The following is a 25993-nucleotide window of genomic DNA, read 5'->3' on the forward strand; positions in this document are numbered from 1 at the left end:
CGTACCATGACCGAATTGAGTCTCATTTTAGGGATCCATCAGTCCAGCCTAACCCTATCCAGTCCCGTGGGTTAGCCAACCGCCCAACCACTGCAGTGATGGGATCCATTTAAGAATTTGGTTAGGTTTTGTCCTGGGTACCAAGGAAAAGAGTTCCCAGGTCCCTTAGCCGGATATTCATGCATACTTAAAACTAGTCACACCACTTACACACCCAATATGAAATTGCCTTTTTTACAGATTCAGCTGCTGTGAAAACAATCTTTTAATGAAACTATAGTATCACTATCACATCATTTTCATCTCATCACATCTTTCCTCATTTATCCTCATCAAATCTCATGCACTCGCATCTACCCATATCCACATCCATTTCATATGTATTCCCATTCTCATCCAATCACATCATTTTCATCTCATCTTTCCTCATTTATCCTCATCAGATCTCATGCACTCGCATCTACCCATATCCACATCTCATCATATCACATTCATTCACATCTCATCCATTCACATCTCATCCATTCACATCACATCTCATTCATTCACATCTATCCCGTTTCACATCACATTCATTCACATCATATATCATCCATTCACATCTATCCCAATTTACATCTCATCTATTTCACATCACATCTCGTTCATTCACATACCGATTCACATGACATCACATCTTATTCATTCACATCATCATGTCATCACATAACATCACATCACATCTATCCACATCATATCTCATTCATACACATCTATTCAATCGTTCACATGTACGACTATCCACATCTATCCATACATTCATATCTATCACTTCACATCCACATATATTCATGTCACATCACATCTCTTTACATCACATCACATTCTTTCACATACACATCCACATCCATTCTTTCACATACACATCCACATCCATTCTTTCACATACATCCACATCCATTCTTTGACATATATCCACATCCATTCTTTACATACACATTCACATCCATTCTTTCACATACATCCACATCCATTCTTCACATACACATCCATATCCATTCTTCACATACACATCCACATCCATTCTTCACATACACATTCACATCCATTCTTTCACATACACATCCACATCCATTTCACATACATCCACATCCATTCTTTACACACATTCACATCCATTCTTCACATACACATCCATATCCATTCTTCACATACACATTCACATCCATTCTTTCACATACATCCACATCCACATCCACATCCATTCTTTCACATACATCCACATCCATTCTTTCACATCTATCTGATTCACATCGCATCTCATCACATCTACTCACATCACATCTCATTTCTATGCAAGTTTTTAATTTGATTTTCTTTTGAATACAAGGAGTATTTCTCGAATTAGTATCCCCAAAACTTCTTGATCGCAGTTCCGAATTTCATACTAGAATTCCTCGAATTCTATAACCTTGATCCACAGATCAATTCGAAGAATCTCAAACTTAGTTTTAGATTTGGCGGGAGTTTTGAGTGTATTTTTCTAAACTGGTCACACCTTCTTTCCTCAAAACTGACAAAAGAGTTTGGTCTTGGTCATAGTCTGATTCAAGGTTCGAGTTTGATAAGATTTTTCTCGAACTATCTTTCTCGAAAATGTTTGATAATTCAGTTACTGTTTTATTGAATTTCTTTCTTTGAATATTCACTCAATTGATTTCTAAATTAGTTAGGAATTTCAATGAGGAATAGATTAATCATTTATCTGAATATTTCGATCTAGATAGATTTCCTAAATTCTCTTTTTACAATCCGTGTGAATGTAAAACGATAGAAATTTCTCTCTTAGAGTATTTAATTATTCATTTATCAAATACTCATAGAATTTAAACATAGAATTTAAAAGAATTTTAATTTTGATATAAAAATTCTTTATGCATCTATTTATGTAAAAATAATAATTTTTATAAAAATAACGTTTTTATAATAAAAAAAATTTTTATGCATCTTTCTATGCATAAAAATCAAATTTAATAAGAATAACACTTTTGTAATAAAAAAAATCCTTTATGCATCTTTGTATACATAAAAATTAAATTTAATGAGAATAACACTTTTGAAAAAAAAAATCCTTTATGTATCTTTCTATGCATAAAAATCAAATTTAATGAGAATAACACTTTTGTAATTAAAAAAATTCCTTTATGCATCTTTCTATGCATAAAAATCAAATTTAATGAGAATAACACTTTTGTAATTAAAAAAAGTCCTTTATCTATCTTTCTATGCATAAAAAACAAATTTAATGAGAATAACACGTTTGTAATAAAAAAAATTCCTTTATGCATCTTTCTATGCATAAAAATCAAATTTAATGAGAATAACACGTTTGTAATAAAAAAATTCCTGTATGCATCTTTCTATGCATAAAAATCAAATTTAATGAGAATAACACTTTTGTAATTAAAAAAATTCCTTTATGCATCTTTCTATGCATAGAAATCAATTTTAATGAGAATAACACTTTTGTAATAAAAAAAATTCTTTATACATAGAAATCAAATTTATTAGGAATAATACTTTTAAAGTAAAAATAATTTCTTTATGCATCTATTTATGCATAAAAATTAATTTTTATAAAAATAACGCTTTTATAATAAAAAATTTCCTTTATGCATCTTTCTATGCATAAAAATCAAATTTAATAAGAATAACACTTTTGTAATAAAAAAATTCCTTTATACATCTTTCTATGCATAAAAATTAAATTTAATGAGAATAACACTTTTGAAAAAAAAAATTCCTTTATGCATCTTTCTATGCATAAAAATCAAATTTAATGAGAATAACACTTTTGTAATAAAAAAATTCCTTTATGCATCTTTCTATGCATAAAAATCAAATTTAATGAGAATAACATGTTTGTAATAAAAAAATTTCCTTTATGCATCTTTCTATGCATAGAAATCAATTTTAATGAGAATAACACTTTTGTAGTAAAAAAATTTCCTTTATGCATCTTTCTATGCATAAAAATCGAATTTAATGAGAATAACACTTTTGTAATTAAAAAAATTCCTTTATGCATCTTTCTATACATAAAAATCAATTTTAATGAGAATAACACTTTTGTAATAAAAAAAATTCTTTATGCATCTTTCTATACATAGAAATCAATTTTAATGAGAATAACACTTTTGTAATAAAAAAAATTCCTTTATGCATCTTTCTATGCATAGAAATCAAATTAAATGAGAATAACACTTTTGTAATAAAAAATTTTCTTTATGCATCTTTCTATGCATAAAAATTAAATTTAATAATTAATATCAGTGATATCCATGCATATTCATAGGTGAATATGTACATGGAGTAATAAGAATATTTCTTTTAGATGCAAAAATGGTGGGAATTACTCTTTTGGAATAACATAAAAACAACTTTAAGTTTGCCATAACCTCCTTTGTATGGCTGACCATTTCTCATTTTTATCATTCTTTATTTAACTTAAATTAACCCATATTAGATTCATAGAACTCTAATCTACACAATTTTCTAAATTCAAGAGAGTAAATAATAATAAAAGTTTAATTAATCCCTTAGTTAATATTTCTAGGATTAAGAAAGGCCGGAATGTAAAGAAGAGAAGGGGGTGGCCTTTTTATCAAAGGCATAGCATTTGAATTTAATTCAACATTAGCAAAACATAAAAATCAAGAAAACCATAGACTTTTCATTAAAATTTGTAAATAAAGTAAGAAAATTAACTTACATAGAGCTTGTAAGCTCTCCTTTGGCTTGAGGGATTGAGGGTTATACTCTTGTTTGAAGCAAGAGTGGCCACCAAATCACTTTGGAGAGGATTAGGCCAAAAATAATTGAATTCTTAAAAAAATTCAATGTAGATGACTCAAGACATGAGCAGAGTAACAGTGCATGAACACCATTAAGCTTTTACAAAGGGGGAGGCTTCTATTTATAGAAAAAAGTGAGCCTCTAACCAAGCAAACTGATTCTAGAATTTTCCAGATCAGTTTGGTCAATTTTTGACCATTTTTGGGTCAGTTCAGCTTACTTTTTGGATCTAGTTTTGAAATAGGAGAGAGGAGAGATGAAATATCTTATTTTATTGATTTAAAATTGGGGGTAATGATGAGAAAAAAGGTGCCTACTTCATGAGGGGAGATCCCCACTCTGAGGTGTCAAAATTTAATTTTTTAATTGTTTTCTTTGGTCCTTAGTCCACTCTTCATCTTATGTGAGCATTTACTCATTTTTGGGGGGGTTTCTTTTATTCTTCAATTTATCTCCTTCCTACATTTGGATTAATCTTATTGGTCCATAGGAACCTTAATTGGACCATGATCCAGATTTTTTGGACCCTTAGGCTAAGGTCCTTTTTACCTATTTTCAATTAATTCCAATGTCATATTGGAAAGTTCTTTTTGAATTTTTGTTTCAAGGGAAACCATTTTAGACACTAGGAGGATTTTTATATCCAAAAATATCTCAATTTTGAATTACCTCCCTCTAGACATTTTCTCTCTCCAAGCCAAAACAAGGTAAAACAGGGTCTTTCTTTTATTTTAGAGAGGGGAATAATTATAAGATCACAAGGGGAGGTTCTTACACCTGCACACCTCAAAAGCTAGAGGGAGGAATCTTACATGGGAAAAAAAACCTCCTAGTGAGGGAAAAAGTGCCCCGACGGTCCTAAGTGTGTTCACGCACATCACTACCATATAATTCTACATAGCCTTCTTAACTAGGGAGCTCTTTGCTGAGTTTCCATTTGCTAGGACTGAAGGCTTAGTGGGCTTGAGAAGGTGTGGTTTGATGTGCTATAATTAATTGTATTATTGTTTCCAATAATTAGTCTAGATTGGGTTCGCATTGAAGGTCTTGGATGCTTCTGCTTCAAGTTTGTAAATGGTTATAGACAAGTTCTTTTTCATATTTTTTCTCTTTTTTAGAGGTTCATGGATCTAAGCTCACATGTCCAGTTTCATGCCTCTAGACTGATGTCTGTTGGCTCACATGTGTGAGTTCACGTGTTTGGGCTCATGTCTCTTAACTTATGTATGTAGGTTAACATGTCTAGATTCATGTATGTAGGCTCACGTCTTTTTTGTATCAACTCAGCTCACGTACTACCTTGGTATAAAATAGGCCTATGTCAGGCACGAAAATCTAGGAACAAGGCCTATGACAAGGTTGGTGCACACTTATTATGGGGGTAATAAGTGTACTTAAATTTCTAATAATTATAAATTTATTTTCTTGGAATTTATAGCTGGTACAAATTGAATGACAAGAAAATCTTCAAAGGACATGGGTAGGTATGTTTTTACGGGTCTTTATAGCTGTAATAATTGGTCAAAAACTATATTAGGTATACCTACCTCCACATTCACATTTGTCTAGGCTCACGGTGATCACATCTCTAGGCTTACGGTTCACGTGTCCAGGTTCACGGCTCACAGCTCACGTGTCCAGATTCACATCTTTTTGCGTGGGACTATGGGCTCATACCCCCTATTCGAGAGTTGGTTTAGCCTAGTTTTTTGTGCTATCGGCCATGTGAATTCATTTTTCCTTTTTATAGAGATTCAATCTGACCCATTTAACTCTCTTAAGGATCCGAGAGATAGATTCTTTAGTAGAATGTGGGATATTATTTAGGCTGGGATGAGCCATATTTCTATTAGTTTGAGATAATATTCTATTTACTTTTTCGAAAAAGAAAGATATGTGTATGTGATGTAGGTGGTGCGAGGAGTCACATTATGTTTTAGTGTCATAACACACCTTCTGTCGAGCATTTGAGTGTACTAATGAGCATTTAGTAATAATGAGTGTACTAATGAGCATTTAGTAATAATGAGTGTACTAATGAGCATTTAGTAATAAGAGAAGTTGTTTAGCCTTTATAGCTTGCCCATTTGTTTATTAAGAAGTTGTTATGGTTTGCTAATAAATATTGTTAGTGTGATCGAGATCCTAAGTTTACTGGATATGTTTGGCATAAATTGGACACAAAGCTGAGTATGAGCTTATCTGATCATCCTAAGTGCAATAGACAACTATGAGCATGTGAATCAAACCATGGAGGACATGTAGCATATGCATATGTCTCTATGAGATAGCATTATTAGGAAGAGTATCTTCCATTAGTAGAGTTTTATTACAATATTTCTAAGCATTCTGCTACTAAGATAGCCCTTTTATGCTGATGTATGCCTAGAAACCCCGTGGATATGATGATTAACATAGAGAAAGTCCAAGTTGGTGTTGTGGTTGTTGACTTCTTGAAACGAAAACAAGAGATGTAGTTTTCAAGAGAGATCATAAAGAGTGTGTAGGACAAAGCACAATTTTATGCTAACCAAAAGCAATTAGCTAGAGTCCTGGGTTTACTTGAGAATCCCCAAAGAAACTCAAAGTAATGCAAATTAGAAAAGTCTATAAGTTATCTCTACGATATTATGGACTAATGAGGTTGCTTACATATTGTGTCTCTCTGGTGGAGTACATGTGCATCCTGCCTTTCATGTGAGTAGATTGAAAGAGGTGTTGGGTGCAAGAGATAGCTTGGTTACATATTGTCTCTCTCTGGTGGAGTACATGTGCATCCTACCTTTCATGTGAGTAGATTGAAAGAGGTGTTGGGTGCAAGAGATAGCTTGGTTTCTAACCAAGCTACACTAGGACCTTACAAGACTTTAGGATCTATCTATCTATGGTTCCTATGCGCTAGTGTGGTGACTGTTGTGGATCATTCTAGTGGTCGATTAGATGGAGGGATCGTGTGGATGAAGACATCCCTTGTGGAGAATGTTGCTTCACTTCAATGCCAATATTTAGATTTTGGATCCCAATCTTCCTCTCACTAGCAAGGGGAGAATGTTATGCCTCATTCTGCTTGGACATAGTTAGGCAAATAATTAGAGATCGACCATACATAGTTCTTATATAGTTGGAATTATATCACATTTAGATGGGAGTTCATGTGTGGAATTCTACCTTGGGAGAGGAGCCTCCCAAGGGACCCAACTTATGGTCAATCCATTGGTTAGTTGTACTAATGATAATTATGAGGAGTGGGGATGTATGGATTCACATGCTTTGAGGGTACGGGCTTACCAGGGTTGTGTTGGTCTCTAGCTCAAGGGTAGCTTACCATTGTGTATGGTTGGGTGGCTAGTGTTAGGCAAACCTTTCTTTGTTTCTTTGGATACTCGCATATGATGTGCTTCTCGGGCTTTCTTTTATAAGTATTGGAATCTTGGGTGGACACACATGCAAGTGGCTAGTGCTAGGCGAAACCTTCTATATTTCTATGGATGCTAATATATGATATAATTATGGGACTTTCTTTTGTGAGTATCACTCTTGGGCAAACACACATGTAAGTGGATTATTCTTACTATGGAGGATTCTCCACACACATGTAAACAACTTATTCTTTTTATGGAGACTTCTCCTCACAAACTTGTCAATTAAAAAAAGAGCCAGTAGTAGATGCTCTTGCAATTAGAGAGTAGAGGGTGGAGCATTGATTTTCAAGAAATATATGTAATAAAACTAATATGATAATATATTAGAAATTTAAATTACAGTATACAGATAACAAATATTAATATGCAAAAGAGCTAATATAAAATAAGAAAAGGAGAAAAAAGTCAAGAATGCTCATTCATGGCACAAACAAGGATTTATTTATTTTGTTAAACAAAATCTTATTTGTTGAGTTGTGTGAGCTTTCTGTTCAAGGTGTTACAGTCAAGGTCAAGGCACAAACAAGTATGTGTTTATTTTGTTAAAGAAAATTATTCATTAAGTTGTGTGAGCCTTATGTCCAAGACATTAGTATTAAATTCAACGCTCAAGGTTGTTACTCAAGATCATTGTTTAAGATCTTTTCTCACGGTTAGTGCTCAAATAATCAAAAGGGCCCGTTCTTAAAATGTATAAAATTTGGAGAGCAATTTCACCAAACTGATTTTGGGCAGTTGTAGAGCTTACACGTGACAAACTATGCTATTGGGAGCTTTTGTTAGTATACTCTAAACAAGGCTTCAAAATGATTTTGAAGTGAGTGTCCAACACTTAAGTCCATTTATTATCACATATATACATCTCTAAAACAATTCACTATCCTCAAATTTCATCAATGCAAGTGTTCATTTGTGTTGGAGAGACAACATATATTCTTCTGCCTTTTATCATTGTACGAGTTCCAAAGTCAAAAGGTAAGCATGTAGCCAAAGTATGTGTGAACGTTCCTTATGGCTGTACTAGTGTGTATATGTGTGTGAACAACCTCTAAGGTAAACACTATGTGAGTGTGTGTGTAAGCAATGATGTCATAGCCCATGCCATGTGTCATTGTATGTGTGTGTGTGACTTAGTCAAAATAAGGTTCAACGAAAGCAATGTAGATCTTTTCATTCAAAAGCATCATGAGAGCCAGGTGACCAAGAAAGCCTATATCCATGTGGTTTGTACAGTCTACTGTCAGGCCAGGTATCCTCCACAACAAACCCTCTGCTGATTTCAGTCCACTTCCCACAACACTTGGAAGACCCATCAATATCACATTCCAGTTCTGTAAATTTGGATTTGAGATGGGACGAGTGCATGAGCTGCTCCGACTCCCAAAACATCTCTGCTACCATGAACCGCCTCTTCCTAGAAATATTTGTTCTCTCAGCTTCCTCTGCCACCTTTGCTGCCACGATCAGAAACTCGTCTGCACTGAGCACCTCCCTGCTCCGCGTTTCATCCTCAACTCCTATCACGACTGGTGAAAGCCATTCCAACTTCGGGACTATGTACCATTTGCTGTGTTCATGGATAGGCAACTTTGCAAGCTTAACAAAGTCCTTCACACGGGTCCACCACCCCATCCAATGCTCTAGATTGAGCTTAGACTTTGAGCAGTTATCAGCATCATGACACTCCATTCCATTATCCAAAGTCTCAAACCAAGGTTCTTTGCCTGCCCATCGCACTGAATGCTGCCCACAACCATCATTATTCCTTGGACAGAACTGGCACCACAGATGGTACTCATAGAACAAATAGCCTTTTAAGAGAGCTCGTGGAGAAACTCGGAGCACTTTCACATGCTGGCTTTCAATGCTGTGATGAGTGGTACATGAGCTTTCAATACATATATGAATGTTGTCATCAGGTGGGCAGTTCATCTTTTCAGCTGGGATGCGACCAAAAAGTCTGCATAATAGAGAAGCTGCATGTGTGTTATGTGATAATGACACTTGATTAATTAGCCGTGTTTTCCGATTATACAGAGTTTCTCCAACATGGGGACCTAAAAAGCACCCCAGAAAACCATCCTTATGCCATGCATCCTTCCTCGTGCACCCAAACTCTCCTGCTCTAGATGCCTCAATAGAAGTGATATCAGAGTGCACTTCGACATCTTGTTCTTGAGAGTGCTGGCTTGAGCTTTTCCATGCAGCATGGCATGGGGTTTTGGATCCAAACATCTCCCAAGGTCCAGCATACAAAAGAAATTTCACAGAAACTTCCCAATGATATATCTTAGTTTCCTCAATCCCGTGTGGCAGACATGTCTCCAGACTACAACCACGCTCTTCTTGACACATGTGCGGGGCCTTGTGGTGGTAAACCTGACAGTCCTGCTTTGTTGTGTTTGCTTGCTCGAATAAAAAATCGAACTCCCCAATTGTAAGTGTCGATCCCTTCCCATCTTTCAGACGCTGCATCTTTCGCAACAATTTCCTCTTCCTTTTCCCAATCTTTTCAGTGTCCTGCCATGACTCAGTCACCTTTGTTACATTGCCATTTGGACCCCCAGCTTGCTCATCCTCACTAATCTCCTCTTCACCCTGTACTGCTAGCTTTTGAAGATCCTTGCAAGCATTGAAAGTATCTAGAGTTGGGCCCAAAGGGCTGCATGAGGACATGCCAGGTGAAGTACCCACCCCCTTATTCAAACTGTTGTGATAATCATGGCTATTCAACTTGATAAGGACATCGCCTTTGATTACTTCTACAGCCAGCTTGGACATAATCTCATTTTCTTCCTTGCCATAACTTGGTATGCCTAGTCTTGGAACTTGTAGAGATGATCCAAGGGCTGCCCTATGTGTTACCTGCTGAGAAGTCAGCAAGTTTTTGGCGTGTGCTACAGGAGAGAAAAGCAGGACATACTCGACACAGAAAGCGAAGTGCTCCCCTGCGAGAGAGACATAAAAGTGCCCCATTTTTGGCACAGTCATTCAGTTGCCCTACTCTTGCCTCCGAAAAAACAACACGTGATATTATCCAATCACACAAAGGTGCTACTAAGAAAACAAGGCTTAAAAGAGAAAATGGTGGCATGTAAGCTCAAAAAATGAGGGGTAATATTCATGCGATGATGCTAAGCAAACAAGGCATTAAAGATCATGTGTTGACATGTCGGCTCAATATATTCCATAGTTCAGCATCGTGAATTCAAGCTTAGAAGAGGTTTTCATCAAGCGTCTCCACATTTAGATACAAAGCATTGCTCAATCTACTGGTTCAACTGTCACGACCCTGTGTTTTTCTCTGGACAGTATGCAGGTGTGCACAGGGACATGGTGGACAGTGTGAATGGCATCGGTTTGGAAGTCAAACGTTGGTCTCTATGATCCAAGTGCAAGTCTTTTCCTTGATCTGACTATGATACTTACGAGTTTGGTCAAATCAGTTCAGTTAGTTAAGACTCTTGATTACGTTAAAGTAAAAATATCATGGAGGAATCACCCTTGCTTTTTGGGCAAGGGAAGTTTTTCTGGGTTCGGTTTTGGAAGAACCGAGGGACTAGTCTCTTATTCGGATATTTGTGGGTGAGGCCCCCCCGAGTGGACCTTGCCCCGTGTAAGAAGTGCTACTTCCGCTACTAGCACCCCAGGATTCATTGCGCAGAGGGGACAGGGATCTTTCACCCCACGTGCATATGTACACCCTCTTATCTACTCATTTTGGGGTGTGTACTTATCTCTTGTATCTGGCACACATTTGTTCAATTTTTAATCTATTGAGTTTGTGTGCTCTCAAGATTCTCTATCTTGTGTGTGTGCATTGTTGCAACCCTTACTCTAATTCCAACAATTGGTATCAGAGCTAGCTTCCTTGACACTTGATCTAGTAGTCTGCCTCCCTCCTTGACCCTGTTTTTCTGTCTTCGATTAAGATACCCTCCTAGGAGAAGAAGGTATATACTATTGTGTGTTGTATACAAAATTTTTGGGGTCCGTGGTGTGATTTGGGTGCTACAAGGTAGAGAGGCATAATTTTGGATTGGTTCTACTCGATTTTGGGTGTTTGGGCTGTGTAGCGGCAAAGATTCGGTGTGCAGCAGCATGTACAGTGTCTTCAACAACATCGACCATCATACTTTCACCAGTGATACTCTATTCTCTACTCTGCGTTATTTTTCATACACTTTGCAGGTGATTCAGTTAGTTGGCAGCCATTCGGGGTTGCATTCAGTGAGAATACTGAGTACTTGTAGTGTGTTGAAAGATTTTACATTTGGTAGACAGTCATGGTTGTTGGCAGCAGTGATGTATTTAACATGTTGTCTGTTGAGGACAAACTTGATGGGACTAACTACCCATTGCAGCCCTATATGATGAGGCATGTACTAGTTGCTAAAGGCCTTTGGAATGTGGTCAGTGGTAGTGAAACTCGTCCTGTTTCCCAACTACCAGTGCAATTGTGAGACCCCTACCCTCTCTGCACATCGAACTTTGGAGTGCTAGCAACGGAAGTAGCAACCTCGCGCATAGGGCAGAGCTTCTCACTCAGGGCCTTGCCCACGAATGTCCGGACAAGAGACTAATCCCTCGGTTCTTCCAAATCTGAACCTGAAAAAAACTTCCCTCGCCCAGAAAGCATAGGCGATTCCTCTAGGAAAATCTTCTAACGTAGTCAAGAGCCTTAACTATCCTTTGTATTCCGACCGAACCCGCGGGTCACATGGTGGGATCAGAGGAGGAACTTGCACTTGGTTCATAGAGAAGACCAATGCTTTTTTCCCCATTAAAAGAGGCACAACCGTTGATTCTTTTCCATAGAACAAGGATTATCATCATGTGACTTACTTCAACTATCGTAACTTAAACAGAATTGATTTTTATTATAGGAATCCATTGTTCCAACCTAACCCCATCCAATCCCATGGGTTAGCCAACCACCCAACCACTCTATTGATAGGATCCATTATAAAAATTTGGTTATGTTTTGTCCCGTGTACCAAGGAAAAGAGTTCCCAGGCCTCCTAGCTGGCATTCATGCAAAATTTAAATAGACACACCACTTACGCACCCGATACGAAATTGCCTTTTCTTAGACTCAACTATTTCCAAAAAAGCATTGCAATAAAACCACAATGTTTCCAGCATAATCCTTAGTATTCCAGTTCCAGGATCCAATTCCATATTTTCCACTTTCCAGTCATGAAATCCAATTTCCAATCATTCCTTCCTTGGCATCCCTATGGCATAATCGGCAACGAGGATGCTCACCACCTGGTCAGTCCCTCTAGCTCACCTAGTACTTCACTCAGGGGCCTTTTCAATAGTTTCTAGCCCATAGTACCCAAGAATATAATCAAGATTTTTTCATCAAATCCATATTCTATTCATTCCTTCCTCAGCGTACCTATGGCATCATTGGCCAACCAGAATGCTCACCACCTGCTCACTCAGGGGCCTTTTCAATGGTTCATAGCCCATCGTACCTAGGAGTATAATCTCATAAAATCCATATGGATAATGCATATAGCATTCATTTCTATTCACATTCCCAAATGCAACTCTGGCTGTGTATAATCGTGAATTTGAGTGTGATTTGCAGGCATTAACCAAGGGGTAAATGCAAGATGATGATTACCACAAATTTATCAGCATAATTTTACCAGAAATTACATTAAATCAAGGGTAACAAATCTGTATGGAATGGTTGGAGTATCAAACCATCTCCAAATTGCAATCTGAAGTTATAGGGATCTGTATCAGATACCTAATGGTTAATTTGAACCCTCAATTGTACCCAAAAATAGTGATTAGTATTGATTAATCACTAATTAGCAAATTAATCCTCTATTTTGTGTGCAGAAAATAGAGTATGCAGGGAGTCCAAATCTGAGGCCTTAGAGTTCAAATGAGCTCAAATCCTTTCAAGGCCATCAATAGCAATTAGTCTAGCAGAGTATTAAGCCAAGAAACACTAGATTTGACCAAACATTGAATGCTTAATCTCTATTTTACCAAAGTCACATGCAGATTTGATGAAGAGCTTGGATCTCATTGTAGACTGATCAAATCCAAATCTGTCTTCACCAGCTTGTAGAGCACCCTTGAAAGCCCCTAGGGCCAAGACTAGTTTTGCCCACTTTTTGATCTAGTTTGGAAGAGGAGAGAGGGAAGATGAAATATCTAGCCACTTTATGATTTTTTTGAATAAAAAATGGCCTCGTTGATGTGATTTCTAGGTGCCTCCTTGATGAGGGGTTTTCCCTCTCTTGAGGTGTCACAAAGCCTCCCAAAAGTCTCCTAAAATATCTGAAAACTCATAATTAAGGAACCTTCACCTCATGTGAGCCTTTCTTTATTATTTTCTTGTGGATAATTCTAAATTTTTCTATTTTTCTTTTATTTTTATTTTTTGGCCTTAATGAATAAGGATATCACATTTTTAAATTCAAAACAATTTAATAAGGCTTAGAACTTTGAACTAGGGGACTCCTTGGTTCACCCACTGTCCAAATCTAATACAACTTAGGAATTTTTGATTAAAATTCTATTTCAGGAGGGGATGACTTCCTATTGGCTGGAAGAAAATACTTATCCAAAAATATTTCAAAACTATATTACCTCTCTCTAGAATATTTTCTCTCTCTAGACCAAAACAGGGTCAAACAATATCTTTTTCCATTCTGAGGGGAGGGGGGAGGGGATGATTACAAGAGACTGAAGGGGAGGTTCTTACATCTTTACATCATCAAAGTTGGAGAGAGGAATCTTACATCCTACCCCACTTAAAAAACACGAGATGTCCTCTTGTCTCAACTGGAGGATAATCTCGGTAAAGTCATCTTCTTACTCCCAGGGCAGTACTTAATTCAAAAATTAAATTCTTGATAGGGAACTGAAGATTTTAGACTTGATCATCAATGGTGACATAAGTCTATCCATCCTCTTTTTTCCTGCACTACATCAGCTATTTGTGGCAGCTCTTGCTGTGCGGCTATTTGGGGTGGGACTCTTTCTCTTCTTAGTCAAGTCCGTTTTTCCAACTTAACAAGACGCTCAAGGAATCTTAGGTGAAAAGACCACTTTATTTATAATTTGAATCCTAAAAGGAATTAAACTTTAGATCCAACTGATTCTGGGGTTCCTTAAAGTTTGGTCAACCCTCTCAGAATCCTAGGATAAAGATCCCTTTTATAAGAAGAAACATACAGAACTCATTGTATCAGAAAATAGATCATTCATATCCTTAACACAATAATGGTCCATCAGACTAGTAATTTCTAATTAACATTTGAACATTTCCCATGGGAATTTCAGTTATACAGGTTCTCGATTCGTCATTCCACAATTGGGTCCACTGGGCCAAAGGTCAACAAGCTGCGAACAATCTGTTAGCACGATCCACTAATCTCATAGTGATTTGCTAAAAGTCTTGATCGTCTACCAAGCTAGTAACATCATCACTGGAATTCTCTTCATTTATCATTACCATGACTTATTCAACTTATCTACTTTCAACTAGAATTCAAAAGTCATCATCCTTCTATCAGAATCCAAATCAATTCATCAATTTTTTAACCAAAATTCTAAAATCATATCAACTAGCATTCGAAATCATCATCTAAGGATAGCATTTTTGCTCATAACTTCAAGAACTTAGATTTACTCCTATATATTGTCAGTATAGAGCTGCAGTTATACCCACGGTATATACAAGAGGTTTTCACGGCCGTTGGTGTTATAAGGCAAATGTCATCATATCTAGGCCTCAAGCAAGTCAGGGATTCCATGCAAATGTGGTACTTCCATCTAAAAACCCAATAACCAATTTATGAATCTCTATTTTGAATATCAACTTGTACGAATTTCAACACACAATTACAATCTTTCACTGGTAACTCATAAATTTTTTAAATTTCTTGCTTCTTGGTTTATCAACTTCAACCAATTTGCTCTGATACCAGTTGTGAGACCCCTGCCCTCTTTGCGCATCGAACTCTGGAGTGCTAGCAGCGGAAGTAGCAACCTCGCACGCAGGGCAGAGCTTCTCACTCGGGGCCTCGTCCATGAATGTACGAACAAGAGACTAATCCCTTGGTTCTTCCAAAACCAAACTTGGAAAAAACTTCCCGCCCAAAAAGCATAGGCAATTCCTCTAGGAAAATCTTCTAACATAGTCAAGAGCCTTAACTATCCTTTGTATTCCGATCGAACCCGCGGGTCACCTGGTGGGATCAAAGGAGGAACTTGCACTTGGTTCATAGAGACCAATGCTTTTTTCCCCATCAAAAGAGGCACATCCGTTGATTCTTTTCCATAGAACAAGGATTATCATGTGACTTACTTCAACTATTGTAACTTGAACAACATTGAATTTTATTATAGGAATCCATCGATCCAGCTTAACCCCATCCAATCCCATGGGTTAGCCAACCACCCAACCACTGTATTGATAGGATCCATTATAAAAATTTGGTTATGTTTTGTCTCGGGTACCAGGGAAAAGAGTTCCCAAGCCCCCTAGCCGGCACTCATGTAAAATTTAAATAGACACACCACTTACACACCCGATATGAAATTGCCTTTTCTTAGGCTCAACTATTTCCAAAAAAGAATTGCAATAAAACCACAATGTTTCCATCCTAATCCTCAGTATTTCGAGCTCTAGGATTCAATTCCATCTTTTCCACTTTCCAATCCAATTTCCAATCATTCCTTCCTCGGCGTCCCTATGGCATCATCGGCAACAACCAGAACGCTCACCACTTGGTTTGTCCCTCTAGGCTCACCTAGTACTTCACTTAGTGGCCTTTTCAATAGTTCCTAGCCCATAGTACCTAGGAATATAATCAAGATTTTTTCATAAAATCCACATTCCATTCATTCGTTTCTTAGCATACCTATGGCATCATTGGCAACCAGAACACTCGCTTAGGGGCCTTTTCAATAGTTCCTAGCCCATAGTACCTAGGAGTATAATCTCATAAAATCCATATGGACTCTTTGTTAGAGATCAGCTAGATCAACCAATAAGATCCATTTAAAAGAGCCATGAACTCATCCGTTGAAGACCAGCAAGGCCAATTAACCAGATCCATGTCCGTGTTCAGAAAACAACTCCAACTCATTTTCTTCCTCAACGCACGTGTGGGTATCTTGGACGAGAGCCCGAGCACCATATGGTCAGCACCCTCTAGGATCCTTTGAAGGTGACCTAACGCTTCCCTCATAGGCCACTTCCTTGGCCCCTCATCCACCATTATCGAAAGCTCACCACTTTAACCGAATCGAGGCTGATCAAGACCTTGGCCGATCTTGCCACACGAGACGTCCTTCCTTGACTCTCCGTCAAGTGTTTACAACACTTTCCACTTAGGTCTCCTCGACCACCTCATTCCACAAGATAGTCGAAATGCTTCCCCAACATTCTTGATGTAAAACAATCTTTAAAAAACAGTTTTCGCATACAAATACAGTTTCCAAACAAAATTCCTATCTTTCTATATCATTCCATCATTTCACATTATTCCTCATCATTTCTCATTACTTCACATCATTCCTTATCATTTCTCACCATCCCTTATCTTTCGAAATTATTCCACATCATTCAACATCATTCCACATCAATTCACATCACCCCACATCATTCCACATCACTTCACATTATCCCACATCATTTTCACATTCACTCATATCATCCCACATCATTCCCACATTTATTCACATCATCCCACATCGTTCCCACATTCATTCACGTTATCCCACATCATTTCCACATTCATTCACATCATCCCACATCATTCCACATCCACTCACATCAACCCACATCAATCCACATTAGTCCACATCAATCCACACAGTATCCACATCAATTTCACATCATCTACATTAATCCACATCAATCCACATCCTTCCACACATCACTCCACATCAATCCACACATCACCCACATCATTCCACACATCACTACACATCATTCCACACCTCAATCTAATTCCCAACAAACAAGATGGTCTCTTTTTACTTTGAGTAAATCAGGTTTGATTATCAACTTTCCTTGATCTAGTTATCAGAATTTTTGTTCCACAGTCAACTAGGTTAAGAGTACAGTTACTCTACTTTTCACACTGATAGAACTTCTGAGTCTCGGCCATTACTTAGCTTAATTAAAGGCAACTTTTTCTCGACTCAATTCAATTAAGTCTAAATTTTTGTTCACGTTTAGATCCTCAATTCAATTAAGTCTAAATTTTCGTTCACTTTTAGATCCTCTATCCTTTCAAGAATTCCAGATTCCTTTCCCAGGGAATTTAGGGATAAGTCAGTCATCACAAGTATTTACATTTCATCCAACTAAGCATATTTCTGGTCTTTTTTTGGGAAATCCTTTTCCCGTTTTAGAGTGTACTTAAGATTCTATTTCTCAAAAATCTCGACATATACTTCATAATTCCAAAGGTTCATGATTCCTCTTTCTGACTAAAAATTTATCCATGTTTTCTTGATGCATTCCTATGAATATTTTCACATTCTTTCCTCAATTTTCTCAAAATAAAATATTCTCAATATTCTTCTTTTTGAATAAAAGATTTATGCATACAACCTTATGGGATTTACAAAATCAATTATACCCATAATTCCTCTTTCTGATTAAAAGTTTATCTATGTTTTCTCGATGCACCCCTATGAATATTTTCACATTCTTTTCTCTATTTTTCCAAAATAAAATATCATGGAAATCCCTCTTTTAGCATAAAATATTTATGCACACCTACTAATACATTTTTATCTAAATGAATTATATTCATAATCATTTCCATAATTCTCATAAATTGAATGAATCTAGAAAATTTATGCATAACCTTCTTTATTTTTCTAGTAAATGAATAATGCTCAAAACTCCACTTTTAGCATAAAATTTATTATGCGTAAATTCATTTCCTAATAATAAAAATTATGCCATAGTTTCCCCGCATTTTCTATGAAATGAGAATGCCTAAAATTCCACTTTTAACATAAAATTATGCATAAATTTTACATTCATATTCTAAAAATTTTACCATAGCTTCCCCATATTTTCTATGAATTGAGAATACTCAAAAATTCACTTTTGGCATAAAAATTAATTTATGCATAAACCTTCATTTTCTATAGATAAAATTTTGCCATAGTTTCCTTGCATTTTCTATGAAATGAGAATGCTCAAAATTCCACTTTTAGAATAAAATTTACTATGCATAAACCTTCATTCTCTAATGATAAAAATTTGCCATAGCTTCCCCACATTTTCTATGAAATCCTCAAGGAAGAGGCTTCGTTGCCAAGAAAGAGGGTAATCTCTAAGAGAAGAAGAGATTTAGTGAAGCACCAAAGCTTCATAATCGAGAGGCAAGAAAGAGGGATAACAGAATTACACTAAACTAAAAATTACACTAGCATAGAATTACTCTAAGATGAAAATACAAAGGAATGGGGGTTTATTTATAGGCGAGGGAGGCCACCAACCAAGTCCAAATGGGACCTAGAGGCTTCTAGGTTCATTTTGATCCAATTTGGACATGTTTTAGACTAGTTTTGCCCACTTTTTGATCTAGTTTGGAAGAGGAGAGAGGAGAGATGAAATATCTAGCCACTTTATGATTTTTTTAAATAAAAAATGGCCTCGTTGATGTGATTTCTAGGTGCCTCCTTGATGAGAGGTTTTCCCTCTCTTGAGGTGTCACAAAGCCTCCCAAAAGTCTCCTAAAATATCTGAAAACTCATAATTAAGGAACCTTCACCTCATCTGAGCCTTTCTTTTTTATTTTTTTGTAGATAATTCTAAATTTTTCTATTTTTCTTTTATTTTTATTTTCCATCCTTAATGAATAAGGATATCACATTTTTAAATTCAAAACAATTTAATAAGGCTTAGAACTTTGAACTAGGGACAACTTGGTTCACCCACACTGTCCAAATCTAATACAACTTAGGAATTTCTGATTAAAATTCTATTTCAGGGGATCACTTCCTATTGCCTAGAAGAAAATACTTATCCAAAAATATTTCAAAACTGTATCATCTCTCTCTAGAATATTTTCTCTCTCTAGACCAAAACAGGGTCAAACAAGATCTTTTTCCATTCTGAGGGGGGGGATGCTTATAAGATACTGAAGGGGATGTTCTTACATCTTTACATCATCAAAGTTTGAGAGAGGAATCTTACAGCAACTAGCAGGTGCCTGCTGCTTTCTGCAGGTACATCTAAAGTAGATGTGGCTCCTCCACATGCACCACCAATACCTCCCACAGCTGCTCAAACGAGATGGGATGGAAGAGATGCACATGCACATGCATTTCTTGCACTTTCTGTGAAGTGAAGCATTATTCCTCATATTCATTCATGTAAGACTTCAAAATAGGCATGGGATGCACTTGCTGCATTATACCAGGTACGCAATGAAGCACGTGTTGCATATCTATGCAAATAGTTGGAGTTTGAGCACGTGAATGAGGGAGACTCAATGGACAACTTCTTGACCAAGATCAAAGATTTTAAGGAGCAGCTTGCTAGTGTGGATGAGATAAATCTTGCTAGTACATTGGTGCCCACAGTTCTCAATGCATTGTCGGATTCTTATCAGAGGTTTGTCTCTATCCTTAGACTCATGAGATGAAGGGAAGTCCAAATGCCCTTACATTTGATGAGTTGGTTTTAGTACTCTTGCAAGAAGAGAAGTCTAGGTAAAACAGATCTATTATGCGAGTTGGTGACCAAGCTTTTGTTTCCAATCAGAAAGGCAAAGGTAAAGGTAACGCTTTTGTTTCCAATGAGAAAGGCAAAGGTAAAGCTTCTTTGCATGGTGGCTATAAGCCAAAATCAGAATCCTTAGGTAAGGATGCAGAGAAAGAAGGTGATAAGCCTAAAAAGAAGGGCAAGTGTCATTATCGCCACCCGGAAACTAGGGCACTACATAAATGAGTGCAAAAAAAGGCTAGAGAAGGAGAAAAAGAAAGAATTGGGCATGGCTATGGCTGATGCATTTGCACTAAGTGCAAAGAAGAAGGAATGTGCAAGTTTTGCTCAAGATGATTGGGCATGGACTATACATTGCAGTTATGACCCTTCTGTTCATGATCTGTGCATGTCAGTGATAGAATTGGATGCTTGGTACTTTGAGAGTGGTGCTAGTAAGCACATTACTTTACAAAAAATTTGTTCTCATCCTCTAGAATCTGTCCCAAGTACTGGAACCATCACATGTGCAAATGGTTCCTCATATCCTGTCAAAGGAGTTGGTAGAGTTGTGCTTACTGCTGTAAATGGGGGCGCATTTAATCTTTCTAAAGTTTTATATGTGCCAGGCATTAAGAAGAACTTGCTAGCCTTAGCCTTGTTAGGCTTGATGGTGAAATTTATGGATGACAAATGTACAGTTCATGATAGAAATGATGGTTATTCTATCATTGTCTCATGTACCTTGTTTCATGGCCTATACAAGATGGATGATACTTGCTCAGTCTCCCTATGACTCGTGCTATGAGTGATGCAGAATTATGGCATGCACGATTTGGCCATCTGAATTATGACAATTTATTACACCTTCAAAGGCATGATATGGTGTCTGAGTTGCTAACTCTTGAGACCCCTGCTAGACATGTATGTGACGGGTGTATTCTTGGTAAAATGCATCGGGCATCATTTCCAAAGGGTGGATCTATGAGAGCTATTAAGAAATTATAGCTTATACATAGTGAGGTGTGTGGTCCTATGAGGACACCATCTATTGGGGGATATCTCTACATCGTCACTTTTATTACTGTAGATATAGATGGGTGTATCCATTAAAGCTAGAGTCAGAGGTTTTTATGTGCTTTAGGCACTTTGTATCCATGGCTGAAAATGCATGTGAATGTAAAGTTGGTAGCCTTTGTTCAGATCGAGGGGGGGGAGTATATGTCCAAGGAATTTCATGCATATATGGCTGAAAAAGGCATAAGGCATCAATGTACAGTGCCATATACACCTCAGCAAAATGGTGTGGCTGAGAGGAAGAACATGTCTCTCATGGAGATGGCACGATGTATGGTGAAAGCCCAAGATTTACCTCATGGTTTTTGGTTGGAGGCAACTATGTGTTGAATAAATGCCCTACCAAATACTTGCACTCTAAAACTCCTTATGAAGCGTGGCATGGCAGGAAGTCTTTTGTGGCTCATTTGTGTGTTTTTGGTTGTCTTGCTTATGCTCATGTGCCTGAGCAACAATGCAGTAAGCTTGATGAGAAGGCATCTAAATGCATATTTGTGGGATACAATTCAAAATGCAAGGGATATAGACTTTACCATCCGGCCTCAAAGTGCATTTTGGTAAGTAGAGATGTTTTTGTCAAAAACTCAATTTAGTCCATGCTTTCATACAAAAAACATCAGAATGTATGCTCCTACCTTTGTTTAATGGAGGGCAGCCATATGTAGAGCAATTGAATGCTCAACCAAGTGCTGAAATTCAACCTTTGCAGGTGCAAAATCAGCCTTTTAATGACACAATTATTGAGGATGTAGTGGATGAGGAGAGAGCAGTCATAGAAGAATCTAGGCGTATACCAAAATGGCTTGTGCAGACATAGAAGAATCTAGGCGTATACCAAAATGGCTTGTGCAGACATTGAGGATAGCAAGTTGACAGCTCCTTTAGCTAGCAAAACTCGTGTAGGTTCTCATCATGCAAATTATTCTCATGTGGATCATGTTCTCATTTCTACTTTATGTAATGAGGAGGAACTTGTTTCCTTTGAGGAAGCACATGATGATGATTATTGGATGCATGCTATGTAGGAAGAGTATAACTCTATACTCAAGAATGACACTTGGTATTTGACAAATCTACCTCATGGCAAGAAGGCCATTGGTACTAAGTGGGTTTACAAGTTAAAACGCAAAGCAGATGGTAGCATTGATCGCTACAAGGCTAGACTTATTGCAAAGGGGTATGCCCAGCAAAAGGGCATTGTGATGAGACCTTTGCACCCACATCTCGTATGACTACCATTAGGTGTCTCATTGCTTTGGCAGCACATGATGGGTGGAATGTACATCAGTTGGACATTGAGACTGCATTCTTGAATGGTGATTTACATGAGGAGGTGTATGTATCGTAGGCTCCTGGTTTTGATGTAAAAGGAGAAGAGTCTAAAGTATCAGTGTAGATTGAAAAAGGCTCTTTATGTCCTTGAGGAAGCTCTTAGAGCATGGTATGAGAAGATTCATGCATACTTGGTTGCATACATGGTATGAGAAGATTCATGCATACTTGGTTGCAAATGTTTTTTGCAACAGTCTAACAGGGAGTACCCTCTATGTGAAGAGGAGTAAGGACACATTTTTGGTCATCATTCTATACGTTATGACATGCTGCTCATGGGACCCAATATAGATCAGATTTCAGCCTTTAAGGCTAATTTACACTCATCATTTTGAGATGTTAGATTTGGGCCCTTGTATTACTATTTGGGGATTCAATTTATGCATCGAATGATGGCATTGTTATGCTGTAGTCTAAATATATACAGAAGCTATTGAAGAGGTTTAATCTTGAAGATTGTAAACCTGTGGCTACACCTATGGAGATAGGTACTCAACTTAGTCTTCAAGATGTAGGATACTCTTTTGATGCTAGTTTGTATCGGGGGCAAGTTGTTGGATCCCTTCTTTATGTGTGTAACACGAGGCTAGATATACAGTATGCGGTCTCACAGTTGAGCAGATTTATGCATAGCCCAGGTACGAAAGCATTGGCAGGCTGTTAAGCAGGTTTTCTGCTATTTACAAGGCACTCATTATTTTGGATTATTTTATCCAAAGGGGGGTGAGTCATAGCTGCATGCTTTCAATGATTCAGATTGGGATAGATGTTATGACACATGAGTGTCCACTAATGGGTTTTGCTTTCATCTTGGTGATTCATGTATATCATAGCTCATCAAGAAGCAGCCTATAGTGGCCACTTCCAACTGTGAAGCTGAGTACATGGCAGCTTTTATAGCTACAATTGAGTGTGTGTGGCTCAGACGTCTTTTAGGTTGATTTGGGTGTTGTGGACAGTCGTCCAGCACTACCATTTTCACTGTTAGCTAAAGCGCATTAGCAATTGCGAGGAACCTAATATTTTATGCTCGCACTAAGCACATTGAGGTACATTATTACTATGTCAAGGAAAGACTCTCTCTGTAGTAGACATCAGCTTGGTCTATGTGTCTACACATGACAACATGGTAGATTTATTCACGAAAGCTCTTCCTGCCATGGAATTACTGCCGTTTCAAGGTTGATTGGCCATACCCTATACATGTTCACATCATTACTCGAGGGGGGGATTTGTAGCATTATATGGTAGTGATGTGTGTGAACACACTTAGGATCGCCGGGGTACTTTTTCCTTCACTAGGAGGTTTTTCCCCCCATGCGTATGTACACCCTCTTATCTACTCATTTTGGGATGTGTAATTATCTCTTGTATCTAGCACACATTTGTTCATTTTTTAATCTAGTCAGTTTGTGTGCTCTCAAGCTTCTCTATCTTGTGTAGTGTTGCAACCCTAACCCTAATTCCAACAGTATATACTCCTTCGAATTCTCCTCTAACGAGGAGATTTAGGAAGAAATGAGCTGACAAAACATAGATGTGAGTGGAGGAAGAGTGGAACACCTAGAAATAGGAGCTGCATGGTCCTGTGAATGTTGGATTCAACTAGCTCTGTGTGAGCAGTACCTTAAATTTTATGAAGAAGGAATTTAATTGCCCTATCTTTGGGCACACAGGTCCAATGAAGTAACAGGAGAGCAAGACCTAGAACCTCAAGGTTTGCTCCCACAGATGCCACAATGTTTCAAATATTTGGTGTTGATCCTAAGCTAGGTTTATTCCAAGTAAACCATGACCAATAAGTAGCTTAACAATTATGGTTACGGTGAAACACATCTCTTTTACTATATAACCAAGGATAAATGTTTCATAATACACACAACAACAACGACAACAACAACAACAACATAAGCATGAGTCCCACTCTCCATAGGAGGTCACTATAGAAGTGCCTTTACCATAGAACCAAGTTCCAGTTCTTCTCTGTTTGGATGAGGAACAACGAATGCAAGGACGAGTGAAGAGCTAATGTCAAGGACTACCTCGTCACAAAGGGATCCATATGGTTATTTATAGAATGTGTCCTTAGACGTAGTGAGCCTATAGCCTCAAGGTCAGGCCGGTGGAGGATAAGTACCAACCCTAGTATGTAAGAGATTCCATACCTTAAAAATAGAGGGCTCATGCAACCACATTCTTATGTTCCAATGCCATGTGAATACGCAGAAGACATACTGAGGATAGGAAAAACAAGATGCAAAGGAGAAGGGATCTTGAGCTTTTGCAAGCACACACACACTCTCACAAACCCTAGAAGAGAACATACTAGGTGAGAGACTAAAAATTGTTTTTGTTTTTTGTCAACAACTCACATAGTATATACAAGTTATCCATATTGTGAACATGCTAAAGTGGAGTGGGTAGGTGTGGACTAGTTGATGTAGTCTAGTTGTAGGATCTCTGGCGAAGATATGTCGGTGCCAGCTATGAAACCCACTAGTGTGTAAATGTTGAATGGTCATGCAGGTGCCTCATGATGAGTGTCAGCTCATGTTGAGCTTGACATCTCAACACTCCCCCTCGAGCTCAACTCCAGCTCGTGAACTCTAAGCATATCTTGAAATCTACGGAGCTTCTCAGCTCCTCCCAAGGCCTTCGTGAAGATGTCAGCGACCTGATCTTGTGTGCTGACATAGGCCAAGTCGATGTTACCTGCCAAGACTCTCTCCTTGATGAAGTGGTAGTGTATCTCAATGTGTTTCGTCCACACATAGAAAATTGGGTTCCTGGCCAACTGTATACTGCTAAGATTATCACAATATATGACAACTTTTCTCTCCACATACAACCCCAAATCAGCAAAGTGGCTTGCGTAACCAAGCTACCTCACACATTGCACGACAGCTCCTTTGTACTCTGCCTCTATACTCGATAAGGAAATTGTGGGCTACTTCTTGCTGCTTCATGTCACAGCACTCCCCAATGAAAAGATAAGTCTACTGGTAGATCTTATGTCTGAGATGCTACCTACCCAATTTGCATCTATGTACCCGTATAGCTCCAATGGTACACTTACTGCATATAACAATGCATAATCAACATTGGCCCTTAAATACCAAAAAGTGCATTGCACACTGTCAAGATGTGGTTTGTGTGGAAGCTACATAAAGCGGCTCTCTAAGCCAACAGTGTAGCTCAAATCTGGCTTGCTTATCGTGACATAGATCACACTCCTCTTGTACATAGTGGGGTCCTCCCCAACACATAATCTGCATCCACACACTGAGCTTGCCATTTTGATCTAATGGCACCGATATTGGCTTACAACTAGCTATCCCATGCTTGGAAAACATGTCCAATATATACTATCTTTGTGATAGCCAAATACCATTAGGTGTGCGAATAACGTCAATGCCCAAAAAGTAGCGCAGATCTCCTAAATCCTTCATGTCAAACTTTCTTTTGAGAAGAACTTTCACATGCTCAATCTCTTCCAAGTTGTCACCTCCAACAATAAGATCATATACATAGATGGTGATGATCACAATACCCTTATCACTCTTACACACATACAAAGAGTGATTTGCATATGCCATATGAAAACCAATAGTGACAA

General features: G+C 37.7%; 1 protein-coding gene across 1 annotated transcript; it reads right to left on the reverse strand.

Moving 5' to 3' along the window:
• Positions 1-8425: 8425 nt before the first annotated feature.
• On the reverse strand, positions 8426-10622 carry LOC147626400 (uncharacterized). Its single transcript, XM_086816507.1, has one exon. The coding sequence runs from the start codon at positions 10245-10247 to the stop codon at positions 8427-8429; it is 1821 nt and encodes a 606-aa protein (XP_086672633.1). The 5' UTR covers positions 10248-10622; the 3' UTR covers position 8426.
• Between the last annotated feature and the right edge of the window lie 15371 nt (positions 10623-25993).

The sequence above is a fragment of the Cibotium barometz genome, chromosome 22 (genome assembly GCF_041138505.1).
Source record: "Cibotium barometz isolate CiBa-2024 chromosome 22, ASM4113850v1, whole genome shotgun sequence".
NCBI lineage: Eukaryota > Viridiplantae > Streptophyta > Polypodiopsida > Cyatheales > Cibotiaceae > Cibotium > Cibotium barometz.

What these genes read in the sequence shown, in the direction of transcription:
- LOC147626400 (XM_086816507.1), bottom strand. Translation starts at nt 10,247, where the DNA reads ATGACTGTGCCAAAAATGGGGCACTTTTATGTCTCTCTCGCAGGGGAG.